This window comes from Phocoena sinus, chromosome 4 (genome assembly GCF_008692025.1).
Source record: "Phocoena sinus isolate mPhoSin1 chromosome 4, mPhoSin1.pri, whole genome shotgun sequence".
Lineage (NCBI taxonomy): Eukaryota > Metazoa > Chordata > Mammalia > Artiodactyla > Phocoenidae > Phocoena > Phocoena sinus.
Window position 1 is genome coordinate 57,256,320 of NC_045766.1, and position 17,804 is coordinate 57,274,123.

General features: G+C 39.9%; 1 protein-coding gene across 3 annotated transcripts in view; it reads right to left on the reverse strand.

The window, feature by feature from the left end:
• Window positions 1-17,804, reverse strand: part of PEX5L (peroxisomal biogenesis factor 5 like) — a 185,147-nt gene that overhangs the window by 2,016 nt on the left and 165,327 nt on the right. For all 3 annotated transcript variants that reach the window (XM_032630787.1, XM_032630786.1, XM_032630788.1), the window contains 6 exons: window positions 14,179-14,295; window positions 11,802-11,945; window positions 8,510-8,580; window positions 7,008-7,205; window positions 6,175-6,340; window positions 5,633-5,790 (listed from right to left, as the gene is read on the reverse strand). In XM_032630787.1, the coding sequence (XP_032486678.1) occupies window positions 5,633-5,790; window positions 6,175-6,340; window positions 7,008-7,205; window positions 8,510-8,580; window positions 11,802-11,945; window positions 14,179-14,295 (854 nt within the window). The remainder of the gene's footprint in view (window positions 1-5,632; window positions 5,791-6,174; window positions 6,341-7,007; window positions 7,206-8,509; window positions 8,581-11,801; window positions 11,946-14,178; window positions 14,296-17,804) is intronic.

Consider the following 17,804-nt stretch of genomic DNA (forward strand, 5'->3'; position numbering starts at 1 on the left):
CTTCAGCTTTCCTGTCACCTAGGAACGTGTAATATTTATCCGACAAACTTGTCTTTGCTAAGAATGACGCCTCTTTCACTTGTATCTTCTGTACTCTTCTTAAAAGCTTTTCACATACTTGATCTCATTTAATTCTACGAGGTAGTCACTGTTAAGCATCTGGTAAGAAACCATAAAGAAAGCGAGGCTGGATTTCTGATTCCAATGCACACGATCCAGGCATTTGCTCATCTATATTGTTAGATTTGCCCAGAAGTAAAGGGCAGTTGGGGAATGGTTGCGCTGTAGGTAGCAACCTGGGTAATGGAAGGGAGTGTTCTCATCAACCCTCTTCTGGGTTTCTTGTAATCAAGGAAGAGAAGAGGATTGATAGCAGATGCACACGGAGAGTTTACTTTGGAGGCCCTTTCTGGCTTCCTCGGCACAGGAAGGCAGCTCGAATGACAGTGACTCCAATTCCTCTCATCATCCTAGGCCTGTAAGAACTCTGGGGAAGGAAGGTGCTGGAATGCCTTCCTGCATGCCCTCCCGCACAGGCTGCTCCTGCCCCGATGTGTGGCACTGGTCTCCGAGAGCCGTGGAGAGTAACAGAATAGTCGAACCTGTTAGCCTTGTCAAGCAACTCCAGGTTTTCTCACGAAGATAGTCTAAACCTTTTCCCCAGCTTGAGAACTCAGAGGCCTTTGAGGGGACTCAGAAGACTACGTGTACAAGTGGGAATAGTTTTCAAATGTTACACACATATGTGTATGAATAAGTTTAAATTGTTTTAAATGGTATGTCGTGATTAATAAAAAGCACATTCATTTAAAAGTATTCTTCATTTTATAGTAGCTCTCCCTCATTATACTAATACTAAAAACATCACATATCAAATGGGATGAGATTTCTGTTTTTAATTAAAAAGGGGTCCTCACTTTTGAAAAGGTTAAGATTTTTTTGTCTAAGTTCTATTTTGAAGTTCCTACTGACAAAAGGGTAGCATTTTAAGCTCCACCCAGGTTTCATGCCAATTTCCTCCCCTTATTTCAATTGTATACAGTAGGAGGAGAGGGCTCGACTTTGACTCTGTATAGAACGTGTGAGATGACAAATAGCGCATGTTATAGTTACATACACAGACACCTGCAGTTCTTGAGGGAGAAGCCCCAAGACTGGTGGATACCAACTCCTGGCTTTCTTCTGGGCCACATCTCTATTGAGGGTTGTTATTTCCTAAGCACCCACTTATACCACAAGTGAAACTTATTTTCAGAATGCATTTAAAGCTTATGTCTCTCTAGATGGCCTTTTTTCTCAGGAAAAAATGCAAGATGTTTATTACTTCACAAAATTTCCCATATTCTACATGACAATAAAAGACCCACACATTTTAGCCAAAACACTTTGCTCTTCCAAAATATCTATCTGATTCAAGTGGACAGACTTAGCAAACAAGAATACAGGATGCACAGTTAAATTTGAATTTCAGATAAACAACGAATAATTTTCAGTATAAGTATATCCCATGCAATATTTGGGAAATACTTATCTTAGAAACATATTTGGTATTTATCTGAAATTCAAATTTAGCTGGGCGTTCTGCATTTTATCTGGCAACCCTAAAATTGACTTGCTCTTATACAGGAGACTTTCTGCTTGAGATAAAAAATTCACACCTCAACAAAGTTTGTCCATTTCTACCTGTTATGGATTTTCATGGCCTCCTGCAAATAGTTGCCCTACTGAGTCTTACATCTGTGAATGTCAAGAAAATATTTTATTGGCCCCTCAAGTATATTTTTCTACACTAAGGAGTTACAATTAAAACTCATCCTAAAGCTTTAGAAAATTTACATGCTAAAGGAGGCCTTTCTAAAGCTTAATGTGTAAACCAATGAAATTAGAACACTCACTCCCTCATACCATACACAAAAATAAAAAACTCAAAATGGCTTAAGGACTTAAATATAAGATATGACACCATAAAACTCCTACAAGAGAACATAGGCAAAACATTCTCTGACTTAAATTGTACCAATGTTTTCTTAGGTCAGTCTCCCAAGGCAAAAGAAATAAAAGCAAAAATAAACAAATGGGGCCTAATCAAACTTATAAGCTTTTGTACAGCAAAGGAACCATCAACAAAATGAAAAGACAACCTACGGAATGGGAGGAAATGTTTGTAAATGATGCAACCGACAAGGGATTAATCTTCAAAATATACAAACAGCTCATACAGCTCAATAGCAAAAGACCATACAACCTAATCAAAAAATGGGCAGAAAACCTAAACAGACATTTCTCCAAAGACGACATACAGATGGCCAACAGGCACATGAAAAGATGCTCAACATCGCTAATTATTACAGAAATGCAAATCAAAACTATAACCACACCAGTCAGAATGGCCATCATCAAAAAGTCTACAAATAATAGGGACTTCTCTGGTGGCACAGTGGTTAAGAATCCGCCTGCCAGTGCAGGGGACATGGGTTCGAGCCCTGGTCTGGGAAGATCCCACATGCAGCCGGGCAACTAAGCCCGTGCGCCACAACTACTGAGCCTGTGCTCTAGAGCCTGTGAGCCACAACTACTGAGCCCACGTGCCATAACTACTGAAGCCCATGCACCTAGAGCCCATGCTTCTCAACAGGAGAAGCCACTGCAATGAGAAGCCCACGCACCACAACGAAGTAGCCCCCACTCACTGCAACTAGAGAAAGCCCACGCGCAGCAACGAAGACCCAATGACCCAACACAGCCAAAAATAAATTTATTAAAAGGAAAAGTCTACAAATACAAATGCTGGAGAGGGTGGGGAGAAAAGCGAGTCCTTGTACACTGTTGGTGGGAATGTAAACTGGTGCAGCCACTATGGAAAACAGTATGGAGTTTCCTTAAAAAACTAAAAATAAAGCTACTGTATGATCCAGCAGTCCCACTCCTGGGCATATATCTGGAAAAGATGAAAACTCTAATTTGAAAAGATACATGCATCCCATTGTTCATAGCAGCACTATTTACAATAGCCAAGACATGGAAACAACCTAAATATCCATTGACAGATGAATGGATAAAGAAGATGTGGTGTGGTACACACACACACACACACGCACACAATGGAATATTACTCAGCCATAAAAAAATAAAGAACGGAATAGTGCCATTTGCAGCAACATGGATGGACCTAGAGATTATCATACTAAGTAAAGTAAGTCAGTCAGATAAAGACAAATATATGATATCACTTATTTATGGAATCTAAAAAAATGATACAAATGAACTTGCTTACCAAACAGAAACTGACTCACAAGACACAGAAAACAAACTTATGGCTACCAAAGGGGAAACGTGGGGGAGAGATAAATTAGGAGTTTGGGATTAATAGATACACACTCTATATATAAAATAGATAAACAACAAGGATTTACTGTACAGCACAGGGAACTATATTCAATATCTTGTAATAAACTATAATGGAAAAGAATCTGAAAAAATATATATCTGAATTACTTTGCTGTACACTAGAAACTAACACAACATTGTAAATCAACTATACTTCGATTTTGTTTTAAAAAGGCCTCCTTTAGTGAACTCAATATGTCTATGTGTACACATGTATTTATTTACATCTCTCCTTGCTCCAAAAGAAGGGCCTAAGGTGTCATAAAGTACATAAGAACCAACCTAGTCAGTGAATAAAGGTAGTAAAGATAACATCAGGTTAGGGAAATCAGACAGAGCCAGGAATGAAGCTAGTATATGGAACGGACAGCACAGATTTGACTCCGGCCCTTTGTGGAGCTGCGGTAAAGAGGGCCTCTGCAGTGGCACATTTCACAACAGCCACAAAATAAAACAAACCTGCTGCTCAGGAATCACTCAGCTATTCTTGGTTTTGACCTAAGATCCTCATAGAAGACAGAGTGTAATCCAGTGACTAATGTTCTTTCTAAGATCCTTTGAGTATAAATGCAGCAATTAGTTTCTAAAGCTTCAATATTTGCCAGTGGCACAATGCTCTAACGCAGTTCAGAGACAGCAATTCTTCAGATGTCAAAAGACTGCAATCCAGTTATGCAGCTCTCTCATGACTTATCTAAATAATAACAATAATAATCATGATGATGATGGCAATGGTAACACTCATAATAATAGCACCTACTAGGTATTGAGCATCTGCTCTGTGCTAGGCAATTACATTTAACCTGAACAATAATCCTGCAAGGGGGATTCCCCGGTGGCACAGTGGTTAAGAATCCACCTGCCAATGCAGGGGACACGGGTTCAAGCCCTGGTCCGGGAAGATCCCACATGCCGCGGAGCAACTAAGCCTGTGTGCCACAACTACTGAGCTTGCGCTCTAGAGCCTTCGAGCCACAGCTACTGAAGCCCACGTGCCTACAGCCCGTGCTCCACAACAAGAGAAGCCCGCGCACCGCAACAAAGAGTAGCCCCCGCTCGCAGCAACTAGAGAAAGCCCGTGCACAGCAACGAAGACCCAGTGCAGCCAAAAATAAATAAATTTACTAAAAAAAAAAAAAAATCCTGCAAGATAGATACTATTACCTCTTTGTTTTCATGCAAGTGAAGAAATTGAGGCTCAAAGTTATATGCCCAGAGTTATAAAACCAGTAAATGGCAGAGCTATGATTTGAACCCAAATCTGTCTGATCCTAAGAGCCTGGCTCTTTCTGAGAATGAGAAAGGGTTTACATTTTTTGTGGAGTTTAAAACTAACATTAATTTCTCTTTTTTTTCCAATTATGAAAGTAATACCTGGTTTAGAAAATAGAAAAAAATAGGAAAAGAAAGAAGAAAAAAATCACCCAAACTTTTGGTCATTTATGGTCCGTGTTGATGGGGAACAGACAGAGGGTATAGACCTGAATGATAATGAGGAGGTCAAGAGAGGAGGAGAAAGACATTTCAAACTCTAAACCCACCATTTAAAAATCTGTTCCTTTTTCCTTTAATAACTAACTTTACTGGTAAATTAGGTTTAGAACAGCGGTCCCCCACCTTTTTGGCACCAGGGACCAGCTCCGTAGAAGACAATTTTTCCACAGCCGGGGGTGGGGAGATGGCGGTGACGCGGGCGGTGACGCGGGCGGTGACGCGGGTGATGGGGGCAGCAGATGAAGGTTAGCTCTCGCTCACCCACCACACACCTCCTGCTGTGTGGCCCGGTTCCTTACAGGCTGCGGACCCATACTGGTCTGCGGCCCAGGGGTTGGGGACCCCTGGTTTAGAAAACCTGAATTCTTGGTTGTGCTTTGCCAAAAACTGGCCTTGAGACCCTCTTGAGTCATTCTGCTGGGTTCCCTCGTTCCCACCCCGCCACGGTTCTTTTCTTCCTTACCTGGGAAATGAAGGGTTGAACTGCTCATGTTTCTCAAAGAGTTGCCCTTGGGGGTGTTAAAAATGCAGATGACTTATCCTAAGCCCCAATCAATCAAAATCTCTGGGAGAGGGGCCTGGGAATGTACATTTCACAAGATGCCCCAATGATGGATCTGAAGGTTTGAAACTTACTCTTAACAAGAGGAGATTACAAAAGGAGGTATTTTTACTGGGAAACCACCTTTCAGATTATTTAACCTCAGCCCTGAGCATGGCTATTGGTTGTTAGCCTGCTGCCATACTTCACCTGTAGGCACCCAGGTTGATGCAGCTTATCCCCAGGTTGTATCTGGACCGGATGAAGCCTGGCTGAATCTCCAGCGCTCGTGTGTAGGCCTCCACGGCTTCCTCGCTGCGGTCTCCGTTTGCCAAGGTCGCCCCGAGGCGGTTCCACAATGAATAGTCCTGATGACAAAATTAGAGCTCTCTAACAACCCCTAGAAGCCACACTGACAGAGTATTCCCCTGTTCCCTGCTGAAAGATGATAGCTAAAACTGTATCCAATGCTCATGGACAAGGACCATGACAGGTGAATTACTCAAAAATCTTTATGGACAACCCTCTGAAATGACTTTCATTCATCAAAGAGCTGCTACTATTTGATGCTGTCAGGCAAATCATGTTTCTATTTTAGGTATCTAAGTATTAACAGTCACTGTAGCATATCAGTACTGATCACTTTAAACCACTGGATGCAGGGAAATAAAGTGCAGCAGAAATGCACAAAGCGTAGCCTGTGAAAACTTATTTTTAACAGAGAATCTTATGGTTTCTTGCTGTGCACTTACCTCTGGCCGAACAGTTAAGGCAGCATTAAATGCATCTATTGCTCTATTAAATTCTCCCCTCAGGTGGAACAGTACCCCCAGACCTGTCTGTAGGTCTGGGTCGATCATATCTCCATTTTGGTGGGCAGCTTCTAGGTATAATTCCTTCACTCCTTCCAGAACAGAGCTACAAGGGAAACAAGTTAGATTTGTAATCCAAATAGTCTGAACATAAGTGACTTACTAGTATGTTTGCTGTTTCAGGGGAACAGTCTGGAAAAATCTTGCTTAAAATATCTTAGCTTAATGAGAGGACTATTAATATTGTAGGTTAAAAAATACCTGATTTTCACGAAATATGTTGTTGTACACAGATAAGACTGTGCTAAGTAAGGTCTTGATGAGGAGAGTTCCATGGACCCCATGATGACAATGTAGAAAACCCCAGGGCTAACTTTACTAAGGCTTGAGTGAGAATTTAACATCATGATTTATTGCTGATAGAAACAAAATTCCCAGAAGAAAGGACTTTCCTTTTTCCCCACACCTAATTCTCAGGCTTTACAAAACTTGGCACATTGGTATTTATTATAACTTATTTTAGGTTAATTATATGTCTAGAGCATTTGGCTTTGAAATACAGTACTCAGATAAACGTCTGGGAGTGTCCACAATGTAGGTCATTTGCCCAAAGTTTGGCTCTGGTCTCGGCATCAATCTTTGTGGTCAGTGCTGCTCTTCCAGCAGAATGCTGTCCTACAAACCATCCTGAAATGGGTGGTGGTGGGGACCGAGGCTCATTAGTTGCCCTGAAGGTGATTGTGTACACAGATGTAATTTAATGAGAAGGATACCTATCAACGGGAGACTTTGACATCCGCCGGGTGAGGCCTGGAGACCCCTTCTTGCTCTTCACAAGGTATTTGTACTTTGGATTTTGCTTAATCCAGTTTTTTAAAGCTTCACAGGCATCCTGCTGATGTCCGGTGTTAGTGTAACTCACAGCCAAAGCCATCAAAGCTTTCAAGTTGTTGGGCTGCAATTCTAAGCACCTGAAAGAAGGCAAAATAAAAGCCAATTTCAGATTTTTTTTTGGAGCCAGAGTCTGAACAGTTCTTTAGAAAATTTGAGGTCTCAATTAAATGGTGCAAAAACATTGCTAAGTTTATGTTGTCTCTGGAAATACCGTATTTATCTACATGAAAATTGGGACCTCTGCATATTTTTAAGAAAGTTAAAACTCAGCCTGATTAGTGCTAGATTTGGTAATTTTAATGAAATGGTTTAAAAACAATAGAAAGTGAGGCTAATTCTGCATATAATTTATTAGTAATTCATCTAATGAGAAGTAGGGAATATCACTATTTTAATGCCGATCTACTATCAACATATTAAATGTATCTTGTCCACAAAGCAAACTGACTTGAACTAAATTTGGATGTTAAGAAATGAAAGACTACAGTGTTTCATAAAGGAGAGGGAAATTCCCCATGTTTCAACTACTAATGTGGGTTTAGGAGGCACTGGCTACAGCTGCTCCCCCTCATGCTACCCCACTGGCCGCTGGCAAGGGCTTTTCAAATTCTGATGTGCATGAGAGTCATCTGGGGATCCGGTAAAATGCAGATTCTGATCTAATAGGCCTGGGGGTGGGGGCAGCCTGAGGTTGTGCAGGTACGACAAGCTCCCAGGTGATGACGATGCTGGTGATCTGTGGATAAGACTTTGCTTAGCAAGCCCTAGACAGAACCTATATCAGTTCTTTAGGAAGAGATTACATATACATGGATGTATAATAAATATACATTTATCTATTTATAAGAAAGAGTAGGGAAAGGGAAAGTCTATTTGGTAGGGGCTATTTTCCCAGGGTTTAAATAGAGGCTCTAATCAAGTAAGATGTGATTCTACACCCACCAAAGTAGTCTAGAACTTTAGTCAGGGGTTCAGGATGCTGAAACTATCTCAGGAGATTCTCCATAGACACATGGAACTAAAATTACATTGAGATTATTTTGAGTATGTTTTTCCTGAAGAAAACTTTCAGATGCCACAAAAGGCTAGAAAGCTAAAAAGAACTATTGATTCAACGAGTCTACTTTATGACTGCTTTTGACGTAGACTCTTTTGTGCCAATGAAGGCCAATTTGTAGTTGGTAAAACACTGCAATTTAAGAACATGATGTCTTCATAAATTGTTTTCCAGAGCTAAATGGAAGTAATATGTGGCATCTTGGCACTTATCCTGGTCACATTTTTACAGTGTACTTAAGGGTCAAAGGACAAATCTGAAACCACAGGAAGTCCATTAAGAAGTGTCCATCAGGCCCATGATTTTGCACTTAGCTTCATCTACCTCTGGAGGGCGACAATAGCTGCTTGTTCATTTTCATTCTCTGCCTGGGTTATCCCGAGGAACTGCCATGCCTACAAAAAACAACTGATGTCAACATTACAAGAGTAAGCAGAATCACTCATGTGCTTTAGTTGGTTCGTTTAAATGTGACAGATCCCTCTGTGCAGAGCAGCCTGTCTCGGTTGTGAGAGTCTTGTAAAAGGGAAAAACATCACATGCATTTCTTCATTCAAACTCTCTTGTGACATCTGGGTCAAGATTCTCTGTCATTATTTACAAACTCTAAGTATTTATTCTCTCCTGTGGCTCATGGAAACCTCTGAGTTTCTGAGATTTCATGATATTAGGTATCTTAAAATCAAAAGATAAATACATAAAACGATGCATCTATCAGGAAAAGAGGTAGAAAAATAACTCAGAAATTTAGCTAAATAGTCTAAAGTTTACAATAAGGAACCAGAAGATGTACAAAATAGAATTAGTTTGTATAAATGAAAGTCAAGCAGTTATTATAAGAGGTAACAGGAAATTTAGGAACTAGGGGAAACAAAACGAACCTCGCTACAATGTGTTCACCACTTAATATAATCATTGTTAAAAAGCATAAAACACATATAAAATGCAATATAATGTATATATAATTTTATAGTCTACATTTACACTTTATATTACATTATCAGCACTTTCATGTTTTTATAAAATCTCCCTTATATTTTTTAATTTAAATTTTGTTAAACAGATATCCCATTATTCCCTCAACCAATTCCCTTGTTCCTCTACGTTGTTTCTAATCCTTTGCAATGGTCAATAATGTGAAGAATATCTTCAAACAGATCTAACGTTTTCCACACCTGGAATGAAAATTTTTAATATAAAATATTTCTACTTATATACTTATAATTACACCATTACAAGCGCAATACGCATCAACAAAACCTCTCATTACACACATTGTCCTCAGATTTGCTGGGGGTGTATCAGAGTCTTAGGGATTTTAAAAGATTTGCATAACTCTCTTCTTTGAGAAGCAATGCTATGAACATTTTAAAACAGAACTCTATGAAAACATAGGGAGTCATCTTAAAGTCCTGTAAAAATTGTATCGGCTTTTTCCCTCATGGGTTATTATTACGCATACCATATAAACTCATAAAAAAATACTAAGTATTTCTACCCCCAGAATATCAGTGATTCTTTTAAATCTTTCAAACATATACAGAGCAGCTTCTAATTTGATTTTACCTTTCATACATCTTAGAATGCTTCTTAAGAAAAGATTGATGAAACAGTCTTTCTCTGGGGGCATCTTCCTAGCCTTTGGGTGTGGTGTCATTTTTACCATTCACAGATCGTCCATTATCTTAGCGTTGGGCTCTCCATCGATTGAGAAGCCCTGGGTCCTGGTCTAGGATCCATCAGTTACCAAGTGTCCTCATTTTCTCAGTTATGAACCTGGGATAATAATGTATACCTTTTTATTAAACCTCCCAGGGTTGTTGCGTCAAATGATATAATATATATGAAAACACATAGCACTTAGAAATGTAAGATGACACTATTTTGTTGGGAGGGTTGTAGTTTCCTCTTAACGCAATGACTTTCTCTTCTACATTGATACTTAGATCTTTTAAAAATACCAATATTTTGGTTCAGAATTCCAACTCTCAATTCAATCTCATTTCACTGTCAACATTTTGACTAACAAGATACTAGGTGCTTTAAGTAGTATCAATAATTAGTTTACTTGTTCTTTCTATACAAACTAAGTACAAACAATAATAATGATAAAGGCTAAACATTGATGTGCCAGGCATTAAACTGGGCATTTTATTTGTATGAACTTATCCTCACGACACCCAATGAGATAGTTATAATTGTGATTTCCATTTTACATGTGAGGAAACTGAACCTTAGAGGGTTTAAATGGCTTGTCCCAGATCACGTGGCTCATGGCTAACAAGTGGTAGAGCAGGGATTTGAACCCACATGGTTAGGATAGCAGAGCCCAGAGGCTTAACCACTGTTCTGTACTGCTTTCTCAGCACTGCGTATATAATACATTTCTGCAAATTCCTCTGGGAATATCCCCCTATAAGATGTTTCCTGAAAATCACAAACTAAAAAAGAAGATTTGATACCTGCCAGTGTCTTATTACAGGCCTTTGCAGTTTGGGAAAATTAGTGGACCAAAATAAAATTGCAGAAGCCTCTTTGGTGTCTCCCAGTCTCCATCTCCACTCACCCTTCATGTCTCAGAGAAAGGGGCTTTTCTAACATGTGAATCTGATCGTGTCCCATAATGGTTCCCCATGGCTTTCAGGATGAAGTTCAACTCTTGGCTACCTCTTCTTCCCCCCTCTCCTGCCACTGTCTCCTCCCCTTCTCACCATGGATCCAATGTTTCCTGTCCCTCTGCCCACCCACAAACCATTCCCTCTTAAAAACAGCTGGACTCCCCTGCAGTTTTTAATCCTCTCTCCCTCAAAATTCAGCTTTGGATTCACTTGGAGGGGAAGGCTGGGTCAGAACCCTTGCTCTCGGCTCTCCTGTGCGTACTCTGACACTGCATTTATTATACTACATTGATTTATTTACTTGTCTTCCAGATAGATCACAAATGTGTCCTTTCAACTGGTCCATTTTTTTTCTACCTCTTCAATATTTTAGGACTTCCCTGGTGGCGCAGTGGTTAAGAACCTGCTTGCCAATGCAGGGCACACGGATTCGAACCCTGCTCCGGGAAGATCCCACATGCCGCAGAGCAACTAAGCCCACGAGCCACAACTGCTGAAGCCCAGGTGCCTAGAGCCCATGCTCTGCAATAAGAGAAGCCACCTCAATGGGAAGCCCGTGCACTGCAACGAAGACCCAATGCAGCCAAAATTAAAAATAAATAAATAAATTTATAAAAAAACAAAATTTAAGCCAATTCCTGGCACAATTCTCGGGATACAATATGTGCTCAATAAATGCTGAGTGAGTAAATCAAGGGTGAGATATGGTATGGCTCTAGACCCAGATAAAATCATACTCTGCCCCATGAAAACTACTGCTGAGCCTCTAGGTTGGCAGTTTTGGTTTTCTGTTTCTTGTCTCCACCTTTTATTTTTGGGCACTGTAGACACTGCAGATTTGGTTAGAAAATAGGTACCTATTTTTAACTTTCAAACACATATCAGACTTAGCCACGTTAACTCCTTTGGGAAACTTGATGAAAATGCCACCTAGCAGAACTCTCTGTCACCCTCTGTCCGCCCCTTTCCAAGCCCGGCAGGATGAAGGGAAATGACACCTCTGCATCTCCAGGGTCCTGAAGAATTGCTGCCTCCATGAACAGGATGGTAACTGGCAGGTCCCCTTCCTTCAGCCTTTTTAAGCCTTCTTCAAATGCTCCAGGCCAGTCCTTGAAGGGGTTTTCAGTGTGAAAGTAATATCCCTACAACACAGAGGGGCCAACACAGATCCATTGATTTCACTCTTCATTGTTATATTCAGTCAGTTCTTTTTAAATTTGAATTCAATCAATTTTATTTAAGTTATTTGATTAATTTCAATTAAGTATAAATTGCTCTTTTTCCCCTTATTTTGACTGTGGTACATTTTCATTGTGTAAATGTTAGATAATCTTATTTTGTTATCGAATAATATGAAAAGAAACAAAAAGTTACCTATAATGTCATGACTTAAATATGATCACTGCTAATATTCTGGAGTTTGTCTTCCTTCTGGCATTTCTTTTGTTCTTTTTGTTTTAGCCATTTCCCCATAAGATTTTTAAAATACTGACTTTTGGGACATATTTTTGCTAAGTGCTGCCACTCACTTCCTTGAAATGTTAATACCACATACTGCACATCTGTTTATATACAGTGGCCCTTTGGAGGGCTACAAACCATTGTAATATCTAAGATTTATTTCACCTTCTACTCCTCAAACCAGTTTTTGTCCCATTGGGGGGCTGTATCTCTCCACTGAGAACGTATGCTTTAAAGTTACGATCTTTTATTGCAAAAATTTAAACAATACAGAATGTACAAATAATCTTCTAGTATTTTTCTGAGTATATAAGTTAAATAAGTTCATACTATATATGCAGGTTTGTAGCTTAAGCCCCACTTAATTTTAGTTGTTAAAATTATTTATATTATGCTAAAAATTAATCAATCCTCTTGATGGACATTCAGGTTACTGCCAATATTTTTTTGTTGTTGTTGTCATAAATAAAGCTACGGTGAAAGCCTCATGCTCAAATCTTCGTCTGCATGTGATTATTACCTTAGGATAGACTTCTAGAAGGATTTATTATGCTAAAGGCTATGAACTATTTTGAGACCCTTGATACATGTAGCTGAATTGTTTTTGAGAAAGTATGTCCTGACAGACTCTCATCAGAAGTATCAGAGATATTATTTGCTGCAACCTTAGTAGCAGAGATTGTCATAAAATCCTTCCAATTTGATAGATACAAATAAGCCAGTCTGCTGATGATGCTAAGGTTTTTAAATACATCAAATGGAGACCTTCACTCTCCATAGGTGCTTAGAAAGACAAAACTCTTTGTCAAAATCCATAGGGTATGACCAGCTTATGTAGTGGTGTTAGGGATATGGGGCCCTGGGAGTGGGGAGCTCTGGTGCATGGATTACAGCCCAGAGACTGATGCTCTGCATCAATGTTCTCTCTTCTCACTCTCGATTTCTTTGTGGAAAATTAACCTAATTAGTTTTAATGAGATGGTTGATCTGATTTTATGAGATTTTTGCCTCACCTACTGTGGGACAGAGAATACTGGAAGAAGAAAGACATTTCAACGACTACATAGATTGCTAATCCCATAAGATCAGAGACTATTCATCACAGTCCCCAGTATCTAGAGCAAACAGTAAAATTTGTTGGGTTGAACTAAATAACATGGAAGGTATCCAGAACTGAGTATGACTGAGAATTCCTCTACCACCAAAAAACATAACATAAACATTTATATATTTATGTTTCCCCTGTGAAAGAAAATTCAATCTTTCCATCTCTTTCTTTCAAGTCATTTAAACTTATTTCTCAAGTGTCTTCTTTTTCCCAAGTGCTTTTAAAAGCATAAATCCTAGAGCAACTGGGACTTCATGGGTAATTGGACTGGCTGCTGACTGTACTCACATATTTTCTGGGGCTCTTCTCAGGGGAATATCTCCGAGGAATCCCCTTGGGACCTGACCTGGTTGTGTGAAGTGTATCTTTTCCACTGAGTTCTTTGCTAGCTGCATAAAGACCACCTGTGAAATACAGCCCTAAGCCCCCCTTTTTACCCCCCTGCCCACTGATATCACTTCTGCCAGCTTACTGATGTGGCTCAGGCATTGTGGGATTAGCCCAGTTCTTGTTCTAACCCGCCCTCAGTGTTAGTTCAGTAACTGGCCAAGGTCTGGTTGGCTGCCAAACTGTCTTAACATTGATAAAAAAAAATAAGTGTATTCCATTCCAGCTTTGCTGCCTTCACGCATTGGAAGATTACACTGTTTTCACGTGCCAGAATTTCTTATAGGTCAGATTGACATGAAATTGTCTGTTTAATTCTTGGAATTTTTTTCACAAAATAGTTATCAACTAATTTATAAAAATATGATCCACAGAGGTTGAGAAAACTGGTCAGCATATGTAAGAAGAAAAATGATCACCTTCTCGCTAGCTGAGATTGTAACCTGGTTCTGGGCTTCTTGGTTCTCCGATATCCAGTTCCTCCGGGCCATTTCTTCCCATTCTGCTTGCATCTTATCCCAAAACTCTGTATCTGACTAGGAGACAGGAAAAATGAAGAGAGATAGATTTAAGAACATGCTATATAATTTGGTTTATTTCCAGAGAGACAGTTTTCCTCATAGATAAAAATGAGTTCTGAGGAGGAATAAAGTGTTCAAAATGGCCACATCCAATGATACTCATGGTTGAAGAGCTTCTGGAGGGCACTCAGTGCTCAAAGTGTCAAACTAGATTAGTTCCGACTTTCTCCAGGAGGAAAATAGTTACCATCTGAGGAACGAGGATCACATAAACCAAATTCAGCTATAAATCCATTCCTTGAACAGTTTCAAGTGTGGGTACCAGGCACACACTTTAGAAAGGGCAGTCTCTCCTAGAGTTGCTCCTAGGCTATGAGGAACTAGAGCAACTGCTTTGGGACTGGCTGGGCAGTGACTTGAGGGGGCAGCTGGCCATGGACAAGGGAAAGCAACATTGGTTGATCCTACTTTGTACCAAGCACTGTGCTAGGAGAAAACTGAGTCTAGAGGGTTATGGTCATAAAGCTGGGATTGCACAGGATCTGAACCACAGTCTGGATTCTAAGCTCATGCTCATCACCTTATGGCAAACGTGGCTTCCTGGTGCTAAAGAATGAAGGAGAACAGCTTTGGGCGTGAACTCGACTGAGACCTCTTCAAGGTATGTATGTATGTACGTATGTATTTATTTTGGGCTATTTTGGGTCTTGGTTGCTGCGAGCTGACTTTCTCTAGTTGCACCGAGCGTGGGCTACTCTTCGTTGTGGTGCGCGGGCTTCTCTTGTTGAGGAACATGGGCTCTAGGCACATGGGCTTCAGTAGTTGTGGCACATGGGCTCAGTAGTTGTGGCTCACGGGCTTAGTTGCTCCGCAGCATGTGGGATCTTCCTGGACCAGGGCCTGAACCCACGTCCCCTGCATTGGCAGGCGGATTCCCAACCACTGCGCCACCAGTGAAGCCCTTCAAGGTCTTTTCTATGGCAGGATGATTTTTTTGAAAAATACTGCTTTGTGTTTTCCTCTTTATAACTTTCAAGTCTTCCAAAAGGGACACCAGGCCATTAGCTCTCCTTTACTTCAGGGGAAGTATGTGTTCCTGGACTGAGGCAGAATTTTTCTTCAGGATCTGTTCCTGGTTGGCTTCTAGTTTACTAAGCCTGAAGAGAGTACTTGAGGTGTCCTGGGGGCAGGGGAGGAAAAAGAGGCAAGTATCATAAAGAACTTAAGAGAGGAGGGGGAATTTGCAGGGGCAGGAAAAGAAAAGGAGGGTGGTGGGTTCTGAGAGGAGTGGGAGATGATGCTTAGGTTTTAGGTATTTCTCTGGCAAATTGGCCCAACCTCCCAGAGGATGACAGAGGGTGTGCTAGGAACTCTGATCCTCATATGGCAGAGAAGTAGAGAGAAACTGGATTTTGAGGAACCACTTGGGGCTTGGTTGGCTGTTAGCAGTCAGCATGACAGACAAGAGGATGGAGGCTCTGTTTTCTGGCACCACATAAGCCTTCCATATTTGGTGCCTAAGACTGTTACCTGCTGGTTCGGTAAAAGAGATGCTTGGAAACCACTTTATTTTCCTTAAAGAAAACAAAGAGATGGGTATTCCTTGAACACCTGAGTCTGAGATCCAATTTCTCTGCAAATCTCAATTTCTGTGATTCTAAATTCTGTGACTTGTTGATATCCAATCAAAGGTTGTTCTTTATCTTTTAATCCTCCCAGTCTCATCCTCTACTCCACCCTCATGCCTGGGTGGTGGTTGTTCTGTGGTGGCACCTCTTCTTCAAAGTTGCTTTGAATGATAATTATAAGCTTATTTCTTCTGAATACACACATGCAGGGAGAAAGGGCCAGCCCAATGTGATTAATCCCAGGCTACTAAGTAATAAATAGTACTTTTTGTTCTCCTTCTTTATTACGTCCAGAATACTCATTCCTACCCCAGATACGGGTCCTGTACCTTCAGTAGAGGCCTTCCCTCAACAAAGGCTCAGGACAGCAGGCATCTGGATAATCTGTGTCTGATATGCTAGAAGCCCATGGAATGGATACCACTTACCCAGGTTAAGGTTAGGAATAATATTCAAAATTTCTTTTTTCAAAGAGTCTTTCTAGTAGAACACCAAATTGTGCCAACAGAATGATCCCAGATATACAACAGCTAGATAAAACACTAGAAGGAGATATCCTACCATGTTAGGAGTAATCTGTCTTTGAATGGATGACGGGTGATGTTTTTCTCACTTTTTTTGCTCTTCTGTACTTCCTGAATTTTCTATAAGTATTTTTTTTTATAATTTAAGAAAGGTTAAAAAATAATAAAAAGAAAAATTATCTTTCCTTTTAAAAATACCAGGAAACCTGCACATTTAGATACTGAGGAGATGCTTTCTTAAATAGCTTTTTAAAAATGCAGGTTGAGCTTGTCTGCATAGAAACAGAGAGAAATCTATCAAGTGAATTTTATAATGTTTACTGACTTTCTGAAGCCCCCTGATGGGTGATGTGAAATGCCAAAGACCTCAAGTACTTTCTGAGGTAGTTAAGTTCCCTTAGTGAGATTCCTTGTAATCTAAAGCAATTACAAGTCTTTTGAATGAAAGAATGAGGAAGATTTTGTAATGTGTACATCTCTATTACAAAAGTCACCTTTCCTGCAGCTTCAAATTAGAGCAGTTAGATGAATAAATAAGACTGCTGTGAAAAGAGAACCTCAGTTGAGGTGGAGCTGTCAGGCCCTAATTTCATGAGATACACCAGGACTGACTGTTACCACTTAGAATAAGTTCTGCTGACTAATTAAAGTGCATCGCACAGTTTCATTTAATTACAGAAGACTACTTTTAGCACAATCAATTTTCATCTGGTCTCAGAATCCAGACTTCATTCACGTAAGTGCAATTAACACTGCTTCTTTTCTATTCCTAATCAATTTCAGAGAAACCTGAAACATATTTGAATTTTAAACATTTTAGACATGACTGAGGAGATTTTACATATTGATGATTTTCTTAGCTGTTCTGGGATGCTGGTGGATCGTTTTTTACACTCTCTAGGTAATAAATTATCTGCTTACACCAGAAACGAGCTATTATTTGCAATCCATTTTCATTTTTAAAATAGCTTTCTGATTATAACAATGGTAGATATTCATTGAAAACTTGGGCTGTGCAGTATAGTGGTTAAGAACAGACACTTTCTCCTCATATGACCCTGGGAACAAATTCTGGCTCCATCATTGGCCTTCTGCAAGTCCTTTAATATCTCCAGGTCGCATTCTCCTTATCCTTGAAATGAAGATAGACTAGTGGTCTTGGTTAGTCATTATTAGGACTAAAAGAGAAAGTGTGTCTGTGGCATAAAGCACATGGTAAATGCTCAGTAAAAGTAGGTGTGCATACTAGTGCTTTTGTACCATTGAGAAAAATATAAAGAATGAAACAAAAATCACCCATAACCTCAAAGCTCAAATACACATCTGTGAGTATTTTAATTTTCTGTATATATCAGTACATACCCTCTTCTAG